This window comes from Podarcis erhardii (genome assembly GCF_964252035.2).
Source record: "Podarcis erhardii genome assembly, chromosome: 3".
Classification (NCBI taxonomy): Eukaryota; Metazoa; Chordata; class Lepidosauria; order Squamata; family Lacertidae; genus Podarcis; species Podarcis erhardii.
The window spans coordinates 87,954,756-87,970,671 of record NC_138507.1 but is presented as its reverse complement, the minus strand read 5'-3'; the positions used below and the strand labels follow the sequence as shown (position 1 = coordinate 87,970,671).

General features: G+C 43.3%; 1 protein-coding gene across 6 annotated transcripts in view; it reads right to left on the bottom strand.

The window, feature by feature from the left end:
• DAAM2 (dishevelled associated activator of morphogenesis 2) overlaps positions 1-15,916 on the bottom strand; it is a 220,789-nt gene that overhangs the window by 21,441 nt on the left and 183,432 nt on the right. For all 6 annotated transcript variants that reach the window (XM_081854131.1, XM_081854136.1, XM_081854135.1 and 3 more), the window contains 6 exons: positions 11,681-11,765; positions 9,603-9,709; positions 8,772-8,860; positions 8,002-8,170; positions 7,606-7,713; positions 5,583-5,643 (listed from right to left, as the gene is read on the bottom strand). In XM_081854131.1, the coding sequence (XP_081710257.1) occupies positions 5,583-5,643; positions 7,606-7,713; positions 8,002-8,170; positions 8,772-8,860; positions 9,603-9,709; positions 11,681-11,765 (619 nt within the window). The remainder of the gene's footprint in view (positions 1-5,582; positions 5,644-7,605; positions 7,714-8,001; positions 8,171-8,771; positions 8,861-9,602; positions 9,710-11,680; positions 11,766-15,916) is intronic.

Below are 15,916 nucleotides of genomic sequence, written 5' to 3'. Positions count from 1 at the left end.
CCATGCCACCCTCTCTCTTTCTCCAATCTCTTCCTATCAGCATTTAGACTGCAAGATCCTCAGGGAAGGGAATCTTTTCCTTCTGTAAGAAAGATGCCGACTACAATAATGGCTTACTAATACCCCCAGTTTTAACTTGTGCTGGGATTGTCTGGGGCATTAGATATTCTCTTTAAGATGGCACAGGGTTTGGTTTGGGGGAGAGACTCTGGCTCTCCAGGTGTTGCTGAACAACAACTCTCACAGGGAGTTACAAAATTCAGAAGTGAAAGTTAAGACACTGTGCTCAAAAATCTACGCTATCAGAGTTGTTGTTGTTTAGTCGTTTACTCGTGTCCGACTCATGCTGGTAGCTTTGAGAACACTGTCCAACCATCTCGTCCTCTGTCAGAGTTAGTGCAGGTTAAAAAAAAAAACAAAAAAAACAAGTACTCACCGTAAAAGCTACAAACACATTTGGCAAGAAGGCAGATGGATGCCCTGGCAGGGCTCACAGAGAATGGAGAGTGTTTATGAATTTGCATTTTGATATACTTTGCATTGCCTGCTTCACTCTCTGAAGTTTTTCAGAGCTGGACTCAAGTCTCATTTTTTAAAATGGTGCTGCCAGCCCTGGGAAGTGAAGGATTACAAAGTGCCTCTGTTGAGCAGCTGACTGTGAACCTATTTTTAGCCCTGTGTTTGTAATAAGGGGCTTTGAAGAGCCCTCTCAACTGTCAGAGCCAGGACTGTGGCGAGAACACGCTGGAACGCAGTCAAGAGTTGCACCTTCCCTCCCCCCCTCCATCAAGTCCACTCCCAACAAGGACCTTCCATTGTTGCTATAGTGCTGCATTTTTACATGCCAAAAGTGGGTGGGGGGAGCAGTGAAATGAATGAGCAAGACGGGGAGGTGCTGGCTGCCAAGGCTAAACAGAGGTGGGAGGGAGGGGGACGGGTGTATGAATGGGAAAAAGATGTTGCCCAAGAAAGGGAAGGAGAAGGTACTGCAAGGACACTGGGCAAACAACTCACAAGCTTGAAACCAAACCGAATCTATGGTTTATCACTCAACAGCTGCAACTATCCTGTAATTTCTTGGATGCCTGAAACAGCCAACACAGAGGAGCTCTGGGCACACAGAGCTTTCTTAGCATGCAAGGGGAAATGTGCCTGCTGGAGAGGGGTGGGGCGAGCTTGTCAAGGAACAAAGTCAGAACTTGAGAGCGACCTTCTCAATATTTATCATGCAAACTGGCTCTGCCACAACCGCTGTGAATCCACATGAAACTTGAGATTTGAAAATGCACACTGAATAGTATTTCATTCCGTGGAAGCGAGCGCTGAGCAGCATTTCCAAAGGCCTGGCTTGCACACCACACTCAGCCAACTGTTGGCTTAATGCATTGAAGCGATGGAACCAACAAATTTTTTTTTGCCAGAAGCAGGACCCGAGTCAATGGGTTCAAATAAATAATAATAATAATAATAATAATAATAATAATAATAATAATTCATTATTTATACCCCGCCCATCTGGCTGGGTTTCCCCAGCCACTCTGGGTGGCTTCCAACTGAATATTAAAAACAGTATAGCATCAGACATTGAAAACTTCCCTAAAGAGGGCTGTCTTCAGTTGTCTTTTAAAAGTAAAATAGTTGTTTATTGCCTTGACATCTGCTGGGAGGGCGTTCCACAGGGCGGGCGCCACTACCGAGAAGGCCCTCTGTCTGGTTCCCTGTAACCTTACTTCTCGCAATGAGGGAACCGCCAGAAGGCCCTTGGCACTGGATCTCAGTGTCCAACTACACCAACTACAAGAAAAAGGATGAATACAGTGGAACAAACTGTATCAAGAAGGTGGTGGACTCCTTCATTAGAGGACTTTAATCAGAGGCTGGATGGCCACTTCTTGGGGATGCTGAAATAGTAGGTTTCCTGCATCCGCAAGAGGTTGGACCAGGTGACTGACAAGATTCCTTCTAACTCTATCATTCTAGTCCTTGCATCACATGCTCCAGAAGTTACTACAAGATCATGTTATGTTAGGACTGTAACTAAAAAGGCCAGCTCCATTAGCATTTTATTTAAAAACCCATGAACATTGTGTTTTGAGTCAACTGACAGCGATCTTGAACCTGCAGACTGAGAGAAGTCAAACTGAGAGAAGTCATTTACAGTGTAAATGGGGGGGGGGGTTCAGGGGATACTTGGTTCCACCACTCTACTCCCCATGGTCGGGAGTGAGAATGAGAGGGCACCTTAACTCCCTGGCTATCTAGCATATTGAGATACTATTGATGTCACCAGCTATTCATGCAGGAGCAATAATGTTCTCCAGTCCAGGGAGAATGAATGTAAAATTTTGTGTTCGGTCCATACCCTGTGCTGCACTCACACAACTAACACCGCTAAGGGTCACTTCACACACTGCAGGATTAGCGGGTATATATCACAGACCCATTCTTAAGGAAATCAGCCCTGAGTGCTCACTGGAAGGACAGATCATGAAGCTGAGTCTCCAATACTTTGGCCACCTCATGAGAAGAGAAGACTCCCTGGAAAAGACCCTGATGCTGGGAAAGATGGAGGGCACAAGGAGAAGGGGACAACAGAGGATGAGATGGTTAGACAGTGTTCTCAAAGCTACCAGCATGAGTTTGACCAAACCGCGGGAGGCAGTGGAAGACAGGAGTGCCTGGCGTGCTCTGGTTCATGGGGTCACGAAGAGTCGGACACAACTAAACAACAACAATCACAGACCCATGCTGAGTACATTACTACAACTATATCTGTAACATCTGAAGTAGATCCATAAATTAAACTTCGGCATTAATATCACACTGTTTCCTCTCCAAAGTACCCTACATAAATGTATCTTCAGTTGGGGAGATTATTCAAAGCAGCCCCCGTGTTCGCAAATAATTCAATGTGAAAGCACGTCAAAGTGCAAGTAGATAAATAGGTACCGCTCCGGCGGGAAGGTAAACGGCGTTTCCGTCACAGCTCTGGTTCGCCAGAAGCGACTTAGTCACGCTGGCCACATGACCCGGAAGCTGTACGCCGGCTCCCTTGGCCAATAAAGCAAGATGAGCGCCGCAACCCCAGAGTCGGCAATGACTGGACCTAATGGTCAGGGGTCCCTTTACCTTTTTAATAAGATAATATGAACTGGATGATAAACTTTACAATGTAATAATTTAGCCTTGCAATGATGTTTGGTTCTTGCTGCTTGACGTATTTTTGCTGCAACAGCGATGGTGATAAAGAGTCATCCCAAATCACAGGTGGGAGGCAGAAGTAGCATGACTTTATGAAGGCCACACAGAAAAGCCAGTGGACAGCCAAGAGGAGAAAGTAGGTGTTCTTGGCTCTAGGTCCTACATTCAGTTCACCAGACCACAATCCCCTGGAGAAGGCCCAGTATGACTGAGTCTTTCTGTTTTGCAAAAGCCCGTTGGCTCCATTCCTTGTTTGTCCAGTGTGATTCTATTCACAGGGCTTGTAGTAACAAAGCTCTACAGTGATTACCCCCAAGTATATAACATTGAAATGAAATGAAATGAAAGCACTGAGCTACTCCCTGGTGACAGGGAGCGGCCACCGAGACCATATAACACCGGTCTTGAAAGACCTACATTGACTCCCAGTACGTTTCCGAGCACAATTCAAAGTGTTGGTGCTGACCTTTAAAACCCTAAACGGCCTCGGTCCAGTATACCTGAAGGAGCGTCTCCACCCCCATCGTTCTACCCGGACACTGAGGTCCAGCACCGAGGGCCTTCTGGCGGTTCCCTCACTGCAAGAAGCCAAGTTACAGGAAACCAGGCAGAGGGCCTTCTCTGTAGTGGCGCCCTCCCTGTGGAATGCCCTCCCACCAGATGTCAAAGAGAACAACAACTACCAGACTTTTAGAAGACATCTGAAGGCAGCCCTGTTTAGGGATGCTTTTAATGTTTGATGTATCATAGTATTTTAATATTCTTTTGGAAGCCGCCCAGAGTGGCTGGGGAGGCCCAGCCAGATGGGCGGGGTATAAATAATAAATTATTATTATTATTATTATTATTATCCCTAGAAAGTAGGCAGGCAATTCAATCGGCGGTTGTTTTGAACAACCAACTATAAGGTACCTTCTCTGCTCCATTATGGATGCATGATCCACTGAACTAGAAATGTGCTAGGGAAGTCAGGGCAGGAACCACAGCTCACAGGTAAAGCAAGTGTTTTGCATACAGAATAGGATGGGAAAGATCCCTGGACATGACAAGAGTAGTAGACAATACTGAGTTTGATGGACAGAACAAGCTGGTGTAAGGCAGCTACATGCCAGGCTGTACCCTGTGGTGCAGGGGGTGGGCAAAAGGGAAAAGAAACAGCCATGTTTGGTGTGAGAGACAATGCTCCACCTGTCCTCTGCTACTTGAAGGATCTTGGGCCCCATTGGTGGCTGCTCTCAGACTCTGGAACTCCCTCCCTGGAGAAACTAGACTAGCTCCCTCCTTGTCCTTCTGCTGGCAGGTGAAGACCTTCCTCTTCCAATAGGTTTTTGAGAACTGACAGCTTTAATGAAAGGGCTGGTGTCATGCTATTTTTATTGTAATTGTTTTCATGTTTTAAGCAGATTTTATATATGTACTGTATATAGCTTTATATTAATGCTTAATTTTTCTTAAAAAAAATATTGCTTTTTCTACATTTTTACCTTGAGTACCATTAGGGAAAAGGCAAAGTAAAAATAAAATAAAATAGTCAACTCTCAGCAGATTGGTCTACAGGGATTCTCAGCAAGGGACATCTCATTCACAGAAAGTGCCACAGAAAGTTACTACAGGTTTCTAACTGTAAGATGGTCATGGCAAAAGATCTAGCAATGGACTTCCCTTTAGCATTTTAGTGTGGATGTCTGTTAATATACACATTTTTGCAAAGCCATTTCCCCTAATAAAGAACATTTTTTAATATTATTTTCACAAGCATGCATTTAAATTCATGTTTATTATATGCATTTTTTATTCAATTACTTGGCTGCAGAACTGCATCACAAAATTCTGAGAAGTGCAAATTTTGAAGGATGGCTGAGCTTCAGTTCATGTATTGAAAAAGTGAATCAGGTAGGTTTGCCAAGTACAATTTGAATCAGTATTTTCCCCCATCCTTGGTTGTATTGCAGCACCGTACAGCTGTGTGACCACCACTTCCATACCTGCTTGCTTCCCTGCCTTTCTCCCTCCTTGGCAGATGTTTTGGACACTGCTAAATGCTTTGATACATAGGCTACACCCCACCCGTTCAGACCTGTCCACAGAGGCCACGCCAAACACCTGCTCAGAGACCAAACCTCTCTGAAAGAAGCAAAGGCAAGTGTTCCAACATTTTTAGGGCATGTCATTTGTCAAACTCCCATTCCCCCAGCTCTCAGTAGCAGATCAAACAAGTTTCTTAAGGGGTACATCTGGTAATATCATCAGCCCAGCCCTACGGGAGACGGTTTTAGGGAAACAGGCGGTGCTTGACAAAAGAAGAAAAGCTCGTTCTTCTCTCACCAAAAACACAGTGCCCGAGTTCCCGAGTGAGTATTTGGAAACCACGAAATACTTACAGCTTCAACAGCTTTCAATCCAGTCTTTATGTTGTTCACTTCCTTCTCCAGCTCCACCAGGCTGCAAGGAGACACAGAAAGACATACAGCAGTTGAAAACAAAAAGGGCAGTGTTGCATGGGAATACAGGAACTGGTGAGGCAGTAAAGATCGCTGGTCCATCCAGTCTGGTATCCTGCCTCCGGCCCCAGCCCTACACCAGATGCTTTAGAGGTGGCAAGAAGAGGTCCATTCTGTGTTGCACGATCTTTTAATAAGAGGGTTCAGACCCTGGGCTGCTTGCACTCACACACAAGATCCCACACTATTCAGAAGAGAATAAGCCTTTCAGCCTCTGGATAAATGAAATGCCCAATTTTGACATGACATGGCCAGCTTTATATCAAGCAGAGAGCTTCTGCTTCTCTTCTTTCAACAAAGGCCTTTGGGGGGACTAATGGACTGGTTATTTGTTTGCTATTGACTAGTTTTTCATTCTGCTTGTGTCAGGTTTCAGAGGATCCAAGCCCCCACAGTAGGTTGCCAGGAATGGATAAAACAAGGAAAGTTCTTACCAATGCTATTTATTCAATATTCACAGAGATAGGCTTAGAAATGCAGCCACTTTTAGTAATGGTGTTGCTCCAAGTGTAACCCCACCCCCTCCGTCTCTCCCACTTCCTCATGAGTCATTGCTACAGGTGCTGGAAAGAGCCTTTCGCCTTTGAGGTCTCTGCTCTCCTACTTTCAATGCCCACTGGGTTCTGGAAGGGGCGGGGGCTGCAATGCTTTCTAAAGACACTGAGTCATTCAGCTGTCTCTCCCCTGATGATTCTTCTTCCTCCTCCTCCTCCTCCTCCTCCTCCTCCTCCTCCTCCTCTCCCATTTCCCAGCTTTTCTGCTCATCTGCCTCTGAGTTGTAACCTTCCTCAAACTCCTGTTGTAATTCTTAACTGTCACCTCCTTCTCTGGAAGGGTCAGGCTGGAGAAGCAGTCTCCACCATTTCTCCTCTGCCCAGTCCCTGACATCTTGACTTATGTTCTTACCTTCTCTTTTAGTATGTATCTTTTAACAAATTTAATCATTTTCTGTTCTTAAGTGACCTTGGGCACCTAGTGCAGAAAGGCAGGACAGGAATTCCATTGATTAACTATTACCTGCTTAACGCACAGGCAGGAACCCAGCACCAGAATAATCATCTAAAGAGGATCAGCTTCTTCCTCCCCACCGACATTATTATGCCCTCCTCCCAAAAACTGACAGCAGAATACAATGCACATCCACTCTGAAGTATGCCAGCATGGTGTAGTGATTAAGAGTGTTAGACTAGGACCTGGGAGACCACAAAGCTCCCAGGGTGACCTTGGGCCAGTCATTGCCTCTCAACCTAAACTACCTGACAGGGTTGTTGTAAGGAGAAAATGGGTAGAGAGGGAGAAGCATGTTCATCACCTTGAAGTCTTTGGAGGAAAGGTGAGATTAAAATGTAATAAAAAAGTGAAAATGAAATGAAACTGAGTTTAATGGGACTTATTCCCAGGCAAGAATTGTACATTGTGGCATGAGTAAAATAACCCCTTTTGATTAGTTGAATAAAAAGTGACCATAAAGATCCATGGAAAACTACTAATGTTGAGGGATAACTGTTGGCTTTTCATGCAATAGTATACTGGGCTATAAAAAGTGGCAGAAATGTAGAATTGTAGAATTGGATGGGACCCCAAGGGTCATGCAGCCTAAATTCCTGCAATGCAGCAATCTCAACACATGGTCTCCCATCCAATTTGAAACCAATCTGGACCCTGCTTAGCTTTGCAAATGTGCTAGCAGATTTATTGCTGCAGCATCATGTGAATCTACAACATCTAGCCACTAATGCTGTACATATCATATTCCATTTTTCACTGCAGGTTAACAGCCTATTTTACAACACATTATTATATGTCGCCTCTAGTCAGGTTGCCGAATGAGCAAATGTCAACACAATGATCTAGTACCCATCCTTTGTTGAATTTTTAATGCCAGCCCCAGCCCCAAGCTTACTTGACTTTTGCTGCTTCTGGAAGATGCTGTAGTTCAGACTGCATGTCTAGAATATCTAGGTAGTTCTTTTCAAAGATCATAATCAGGTAGTGTAACAGCGTAATGTTCCTAAGAAAAACAGATATGAATGAGGCAAAAAAACAGGATATCTGGAATAACTGACATGCCATGCAAGATGTCTGGCATGAAGTCAGGCTCACCAGTTCAGGGTTAGATAAGCATCAGCATTTATGTTTCTTTAATAAAAGCCATGTAAACAAAAAGCAAACATATCTCTTTATAACAGCAACAAAAAATATTTCACTTGGACCCACCCATCCAACAGAGAATGTTTAATGAAGAACAACATAAAAATATTTATAAGGAATAAACAAGCAAGTAAGCAAATAAACCTACTTATCTATGCTAGATTTGGTGTCTGCTATTTTATTGAGGCTGGAGACCTTAAAGCCATAGGCGTTTCCTCTTTGGCCCTTGTTCATGTAGTTGCCAAAGGCTAAAACGACTTCCAGGAGCTGCTTCAGCCGCTTACTACGTGTGAGCTCCTTGGAAGCCAGGAGAAGAGCTGAAAGAGAGAGATAAGAAATTCCCTTAAGTTAACAGAGTGGTGCCATTTCAATCAGCAAATGTGAGGCAATCATCCTTCTTCCAAATCCCAAGTCCCAAGGCAAACAGCCCCTGCCCCAGTCATTTTCCCTCGAGAATAAAAAATGTATAAGAATGTCACTAAAGAGCTTTTTCATTACAGTGAAGAGCATATACAGCAACTTCTGGTTTCCATTCAAAGTGAAAACCAGAAGCTGCAGCAAGCGGAATTTTTTTGGTATTTACTGTCAAGTGAGGCAGAGGTACCCACACATAGTGGGTCTCACATAGGATGGTGGTCTAGCTAATGAAAGAGACAGAGAGGAGCCAGGCAATATAAACTACACTGTCAGAATTGTGACTGGACCTACCACACGGTGGTTGCCTTGCACTGACCGCGACACTACCCAGTGGAAGACAGCCAATGCTATTCCTATTCAGAGTAGACCCATTGAAGTTAATGAACGCCACTAACTTAGGTTCATTCATTTCAACGGGCTTACTCTGAGTACGACTCAGTTGCCTACAGCCCAGCATCTTTTTGCAAGTCCTGCAATGGTCTCTGAAAACTTTCGCTTTACCTTCTACTTTGGGTTTCGCTTCTGCAAGCCTCTCTGGGAACTTCTTCTTAAAGAATAATGCTTGAAGCCGCTGCTGGTAGTGGTCGATCCTAAAGTAGCGAAAGATGTGGGTTATATTTCAAGGGAGCCCCAGAAAACAAAGCCACTATGAGCGCAGTTCGTATTTATACAAAACCTAAAATGACTAGGGTATGGATGAGGAACCTGTGGCCCAACAGATGTTGTTGGATGACAACTCCCATCAGCCCCAGGCACCATGGCCAAGGGTCAGAAATGATGGTGGAGGGCCACAAGTTCCTCACCCCTGAACCAAAGGATGCTTTAAAGCCTCAGTGAGTTGGATAAATAAGGTGGCTGGCAGAATATAAGAAACATCATCCGCCATTTGGCTTTGAGCACTAAGATACTGTATAGTACAGCAGAGTGCTAAGGGCTATCATTAACATTTCAAGTGAAATGATGAAAAGGAAGGAAGGAAGGAGAGAGAGAGAGAGAGAGAAACAATCCAGATGCATAGAAATATATTTATTCAGTCTAACAAGCTTCCAATATTTCCTTCCATCAAGGGCACTCATAGGCAAAACCAACATGAGTCTTTGGCATCAGACTCTGTTGCAAATTGCAACATTTTATGCAGTGCTGGGAGCGCAATATCTTGATAAAGGGATTTCTATTAGTGGCTTGTGATCAATTTTAGCTGACAAGTACAACAGCTTGAAAAAGCAAACAGGAGATTCTGAATAACATCCCTGCTCTTATTCCCTCCTGCTGCCATGCCTACAGATACACCACACAGAGAGACAGAGACATTTATATGTAGTATATATACACCTGCTCATTTCATAAAGAAAACGGTCTGCCCGAGCCATGCGGTCAATTTCATGCTTGTGTTCCTCCAGCAGATCAATATCACTCTTCTCTGGGACAAACTTCAGTAGCTGGAACCACAGGTGGGGAGAAAAAGGAGAAAAAAAGACAGCATGAGGGAACTACCGTAACCAGGGCAAGGGGAAGACAGCAGGAGAGTCAACTAATAGGGTTGCCTACTGTAATAAAATGCTGCTTGGAATTCCCCATGTGACTGTAATTTCTAAGCAAGGCAGCTGTGGTCATACAAGTGACCTTTCTGAAACATCTGGTTGGATTCTCTGACTTGGATTCTCCCCTCTGTGACCTTCATTAGATACTTTCAAATTCCATATAGGATTTCCCATATCTAACAGCTATAGGCAGTGTATGTCCAATAAAGAACTCCCTTAATGGCCACTCCTGGGTGTAAATGAAGTACAATCTGGCCCTAAAAGTGTTGAGCCCACTCATCCTCCAGTAGACACAAAGCTTTGACTATTCCTCCCCCCCCCCCCCCAACTTTTAAAAATGGTTTTGCCCTGGGGAGACAATGAAGAATATCAGTGTGACTGGGCAGATGCTCAATAGAGGCTCCTATTCATGTGTTGAACTTAAAAGCTCATACGTTGACAGATTTTTTACATATCTAGTGGGAGTAATGTTTTGGCCTGGCAAAGCGTGTGTATGTTTGTGTGTGTGCTCCTGCGCATGCGCGCGCACACACGCACACACGCACAAAAGCTCCCTAGTTGCTAAAACAAACAGCCTGCAAGAAACATCAGACAATGGTTCTGCTTTTTATCATTCCCTCCTCTATACTAAGGAGCAGCTTAAATGCCAGCAATCCATAGATGTGATAATGGTAGTGCAGGAAGCTATAATAGCCAAAGAACACTGAAAACTGGAATGCAATGTTCTTTGTGGATACTCTCAACACCAAGCTAATGTACAAACCAAGAGCTTTTGGAATATTTATTCATTTAAGCAGATTTATATCCCAGTCTTTGATCATACTTATAATGCCCAGGTTGGCTCAACAGAAAGTCAAAGGACCTTCCAAAGGGAGATACTAATCTCATTTTAGCATGTAAAAGAACTCATAGTGCCTATCTAGTCAGAAGTAAGACCTACGGCCTTCAATGAGACTTACTCCCCAGTTAAGTGTATATAGCAGGCATCCCCAACCTGTGGCCCTCCAGATGTTTTGGCCTACAACTCTCATGAACCTTAGCTAACAGGACCAGTGGTCAGGGATGATGGGGATTGTAGTCCAAAACATCTGGAGGGCTGAAGGCTGGAGATGCCTGGTATACAGGATTGCAGACCTGGTGGTTTAAGGGACTAAAACTACCATAGCAAAAATAATGGCACAGATGAGATCCATACCAAAGCATCACCTGCAACTGAAATAAAGTATAGTGGCAATTGGTAAGTTTGTGGCTGAGGTTAAATATCAGATGAGGCCACCACACTGTCATACATTACCCTACACTAGCTCAGCACACCATTTTTAAAAGATACATAGATTACCTCACTCACCCCCAATTCTAAATATTTTTCCCACTACCCTTTCTTCCTTCTGTTTTTCTTTCTTTCTTAAGTCTTAGGACCAGCACTGCCCTCCCTCACAATAGTAAATTAATACTGGTTCATCTGAAATTATTATTATTAGTTTAGTAGACCAACAGCTATGAAGGAACTCTGAAGAAAATTGACATATTAACATGATGTGAGTGTTAGGTTGGAGAGATGATGTTTTTTTACATTTCAAAGCCAAATGCAGTTATTCCAAGAAGTAAAGGCTGCCTTCAAGTTGTAGTATGGCCCACTGTGGGGCAACCTGTGGTATTCCAGAGGCTGTTGGGAATCAAACTCTTATGAGGCACCATGAAGTATGGACAATGGTCAGGGATAATGGGTGTTGCAGTCCAACAACATCTGGAAGCCACAGGTTGCTGACCCTTGCTCTAGATAATGAGTAGCATGACATGAGTGAAAAGAGGATGAGAAATATTCCCATTAAAATCAACATGTTTAGTAGCCCTTACAAAGCATATTACCTGTTCCAGCATATCTTTAGCAAGATCTTCTTCTTCATCCATTTTCAAGATTGCTTGTCGGATTTCCTCATTGGATAGCTTCAACCTTTAACAACATCAATATTGCCCCATTATTTTTATTAATAATAATATTTTATTGTTATTATTGCTTGCATGGCTAATTTTGATCAATCTGAAAGTTCAGCCAATATTCTGTCGTAAAAACTTCCCTTGGATCTATAGGAGTGAGCAAAAGTTAAACCTTGCAAACATTTCCCCCCTCCATTCTTGAGTGACTGGCAATGGCTACCATAGGAATTAACTTTAAGCAATCACAATATATTGGGGGGGGGACTATTCACACAGGGCCAACTTCCCAATGGAGTTGGTGAAAGAACCTCCATGCATAAGGAAAACATCAGTGGAGATACACATGACGGGAGCCTTCAAAGTCTAATTTATAGTACCTTGCAGAAAAATAAAAAAAGAAACACTGAAAAATTCCACACTTTTTGTTGCCTTCATAGTCTTGGAATAGTGAATAAACAAATGTCAATGCTTCCCAGACAGGAAACAGTACTAAGCCTGAGATATTTAACACATTTTAACACTGCCCAATATAATCAGCAGCTAGTAATTAAAACATGGAAGGTTATGTTAAAAATAAAAACCTTTAAAATTTGAGCTGTGCTCTTTCCAGCTATTCAAAAACGTAAGGCCAAACTTATGCCCTTCAGCCAATGCATAGCATAGACCCAGAAGACAAGGCATAGCCCTATATCTGAGCTGGGAAGCTGCAACTGGAAACTATGCTCTACAGCAACTATGCACTGAAGCATAGAACAGGCTGTCAGAGAGAGACTCCACTATTACTCTTATTTTGTCATTTTCCTTCATCTAAATATATATACACACAATTCATATTGAATGGATAATGGGTCCTCTTTGTGTATGGAAAATCATAACACTCATCCTTGCACTTGGCATCAGTTTCAGCAGGGAAGCCAAAAACCGAAGAGGCCATGGAGAATGAATTACCCTCCTACATCCCCAAGAGAAATTCCCCTCCAACTCGAATTTCAGAACCATTAAGCAAGATACTCCAGAGAAATCTGTGCTGCTCCTGCCTATGGTCATAGTTACTGTGGCCTCACCATGTTTTCAGTTTCCAAACCCGACAGTTTGATGCCTTCCCAAGGTGCTCAGTTATCTCAAGATTTAAAATGCTAAAAGCACGAGCAGTGAAATCTAAGAAACCGAAATGCTTGTGCAACTGTACTAAGCAACTAACAAGGAAATGTTTGGTTCAGGCAACCTGTCCTCCTATCACAGAGAATTACATGGTCCCATTCTAAGATGCAATTCAACAAGACTCACTGAAAGTCTGCAGGTGAATACATGGAGCTTAAGGTGTGCCTCAAAGATCCCTGCAGAGTCTATTAATCTCAGGGCCAAATACATCAATTAAGCTGAGATATGTAGCTAGTATAAGTGTACGATTGTTGGATATAAGCATATACCAGTTGCCAAGGTAGTAGATGATCTGTATCAGTACCCTAATGTGGAGATTAGAGGGCTTAATCCAGATCTAGATTTGGGGGCCTGTCCATGCACTGACAAATTATTCATTTGTCTCAAAGAGAGCTTTATTTCTCTATGCAAATTGCTGGCGTGGGGAAGCCAAACTGAGGGGAAAGGGTTAAAAAAGGGCATATGCCCCACCCTAGAGTCTCAATTCAAATCAGGGGCCCTGTAAAAAGAAAAATAAGTTCTACAGTTAGGGAGACACATATTTATATAACTAATTGTCTAGTTTGGCCCTCAGACTATACTAAGCCAGCACACAGCTGCAACTTACGCAACCACAAATGCGCTACTCTCTCTCACACCTTGAAATGGATGAGCAATTGGGCCAAAGGGCTATTAATCACGTATTTTCATTATTATTGTTGTTTTTTTTCAAAACTTCTGACTAACCACGCAATGGATCTTAAAATAGCCAACAGTAACATAAAGCAGATGTGTCGCTTTTTAAGCAAAAACAGGTGAACTGGTTTGAACAAAAACCTAAAGCAGATCCCTAGAATCTTTCCACTCAGGGTTGAGCGAAGATGACTACTTGGGGGAAGAGGGGGTGCTGGTTGTAATGGAGACACCACATTAAAGTGTGATTACGGCCAGAGGAGAAATACTAAATAAGTCATATCTCATTGTTGGATATGTATCAGCAGTGATTTTCCTACTGGTTTTATAGGAGCCAAATATAGATTTCTCCCACTGGCATAACAACTGACAAACCCCAGACTGTATGCATAATTGAAGCACCATCATCTCTGCTTCTTATTTGTTTACTAAAAAACAAAAGCTATGGAATCACAACCAAGTTAAGCGGTTGCTGGCGCATACAAGCAGCAGAATGGAACACGGTAGGGCTACACTGAACAACACCTTTGAATTTTTAAAGTGAAAAATATAGGGGGGTTTTTGGCGAGGCAAAAAAAACCAAAAAAGCTCTTAAAACCCAAAGGTACTTTTGAAGATGAAACACCCCATCTGTCCCAATCAAATGATACTGCTGAAATTACATGATTTCCAAGAACTGGTACCCAAACTTGCTCGCTTACCTCTTCCCTCCCAAACCACTTCCCTTTTATTATATTGTATCTTATCAGCTGATGAGTCTGTGGGCAGGGGGTGTATTATATTTTAATCCATGTATACTCTTTAGAAAGTTGGAGGAGGAGGAGGAGAACTTGTATAGGGAAGGCAGAAGCATCAAAGAATGTTCTAGCATACTGAGGCCTACATCCTGTAATCGTCGTAAAATCCGGGTGACTTGTCCAGATCATAACAAGATTACATGGTGAACACTTATAAGCTGCCCATTAAAAGCAAAAAATTCCACCAAGAAATGACTGAGATACAGCACCTTAATATTTCTGCTCTAATTGGAAAACAAACAAACAAACAAACCCTTGAATTAGTCTATGCACAACCATAACATACATTTACAGTGGTGCCTCGCAAGACGAAATTAATCCGTTCCGCGAGTCTCTTCGTCTAGTGGTTTTTTCGTCTTGCGAAGCAAGCCCATTGACAGCTTAGCAGATTAGCGCTATTAGCGGTTTAGCGGCTTTTAGCGGCTTTTAGCGGCTTTTAGCGGCTTTTAGCGGCTTTTAGCGGCTTATCGGCTTAGCGGATAAGTGGCTTAGAAAAAGGGGGGGGAGGAAAAAAACCCCGCAGGAACTCGTAAGACATTTTCGTCTTGCGAAGCAAGCCCATAGGAAATTCGTTTTGCGAAGCACCTCCAAAACGGAAAACTCTTTCGTCTAGCGAGTTTTCCGTCTTGCGAGGCATTCATCTTGCGGGGCACATTGTACTTATTTGACTTTTGCCGAGCTTAACACTCTCAAAAATCCAAGAAAAATTGTAGGGCTGTAACCCTTCTAGATTTAGTTAAAAACCTTCATGAGAAATATGAGGTTTCATTAAAATTCTCATTTAAGTCAGGAGCAAGTCACACTGCAACAGGGACTCAGTGCCAGATGCACTCATCCCAAAAGAAAGATGGCTGCCAGAGTAAGGCTGTGTACACGCCATACCTTTAAAACACACAACTTCCCCCAAAGAATCCTGGGAACTGCAGTCTATTAAGGGTGCTTTGAAATGTACCTCTGCAAGGGATAAACTACAGTTCCCAGGATTCTTTGGGGGAACCAATGCGCTTCGATGTTGCGTGCACAGACTAAGGAAGAAGCTTGCAGCTGCTGAAGCCAGTAAGTTGGTAAAAGGGCATAGCTGTCAACCTTCCCTTTTTTTGTGGGAAATTCCCTTATTCCCTTATTCTAGCTCCTAAAATGATACTTAGCCGGCCCCTGCCTTGATCCCCTTAGGACACATGAATGACCCCTATTGACTCTATAGCCTCATTCATCACTAAGCTCCTCAGGACACCTCAGCTGATTTAATGTCAGTAGACATGAAGTGGCTTATTGTTTGGCCATCTTGCAGAGAGAAGGGGAAGAGGGGAGGAAAGAGACAGTGACTTATTCCAAATATGCCTGGGAGTCATGCTGGATTTGCCTTTTATTTTTTTGCATCACAGCACACTTCACAGATGTGGCTGTCTCGTTTTTCTCCTTCAAGATGGCCACTGGTTGGGTTTAAGCTAACTGCCAAAACTCTCACGCAGAAAACATTCCACATTCATCAGCCATCTCTCCTCAGAGAGAAGGAGCGCAGTGCTCTGCTGCTGCT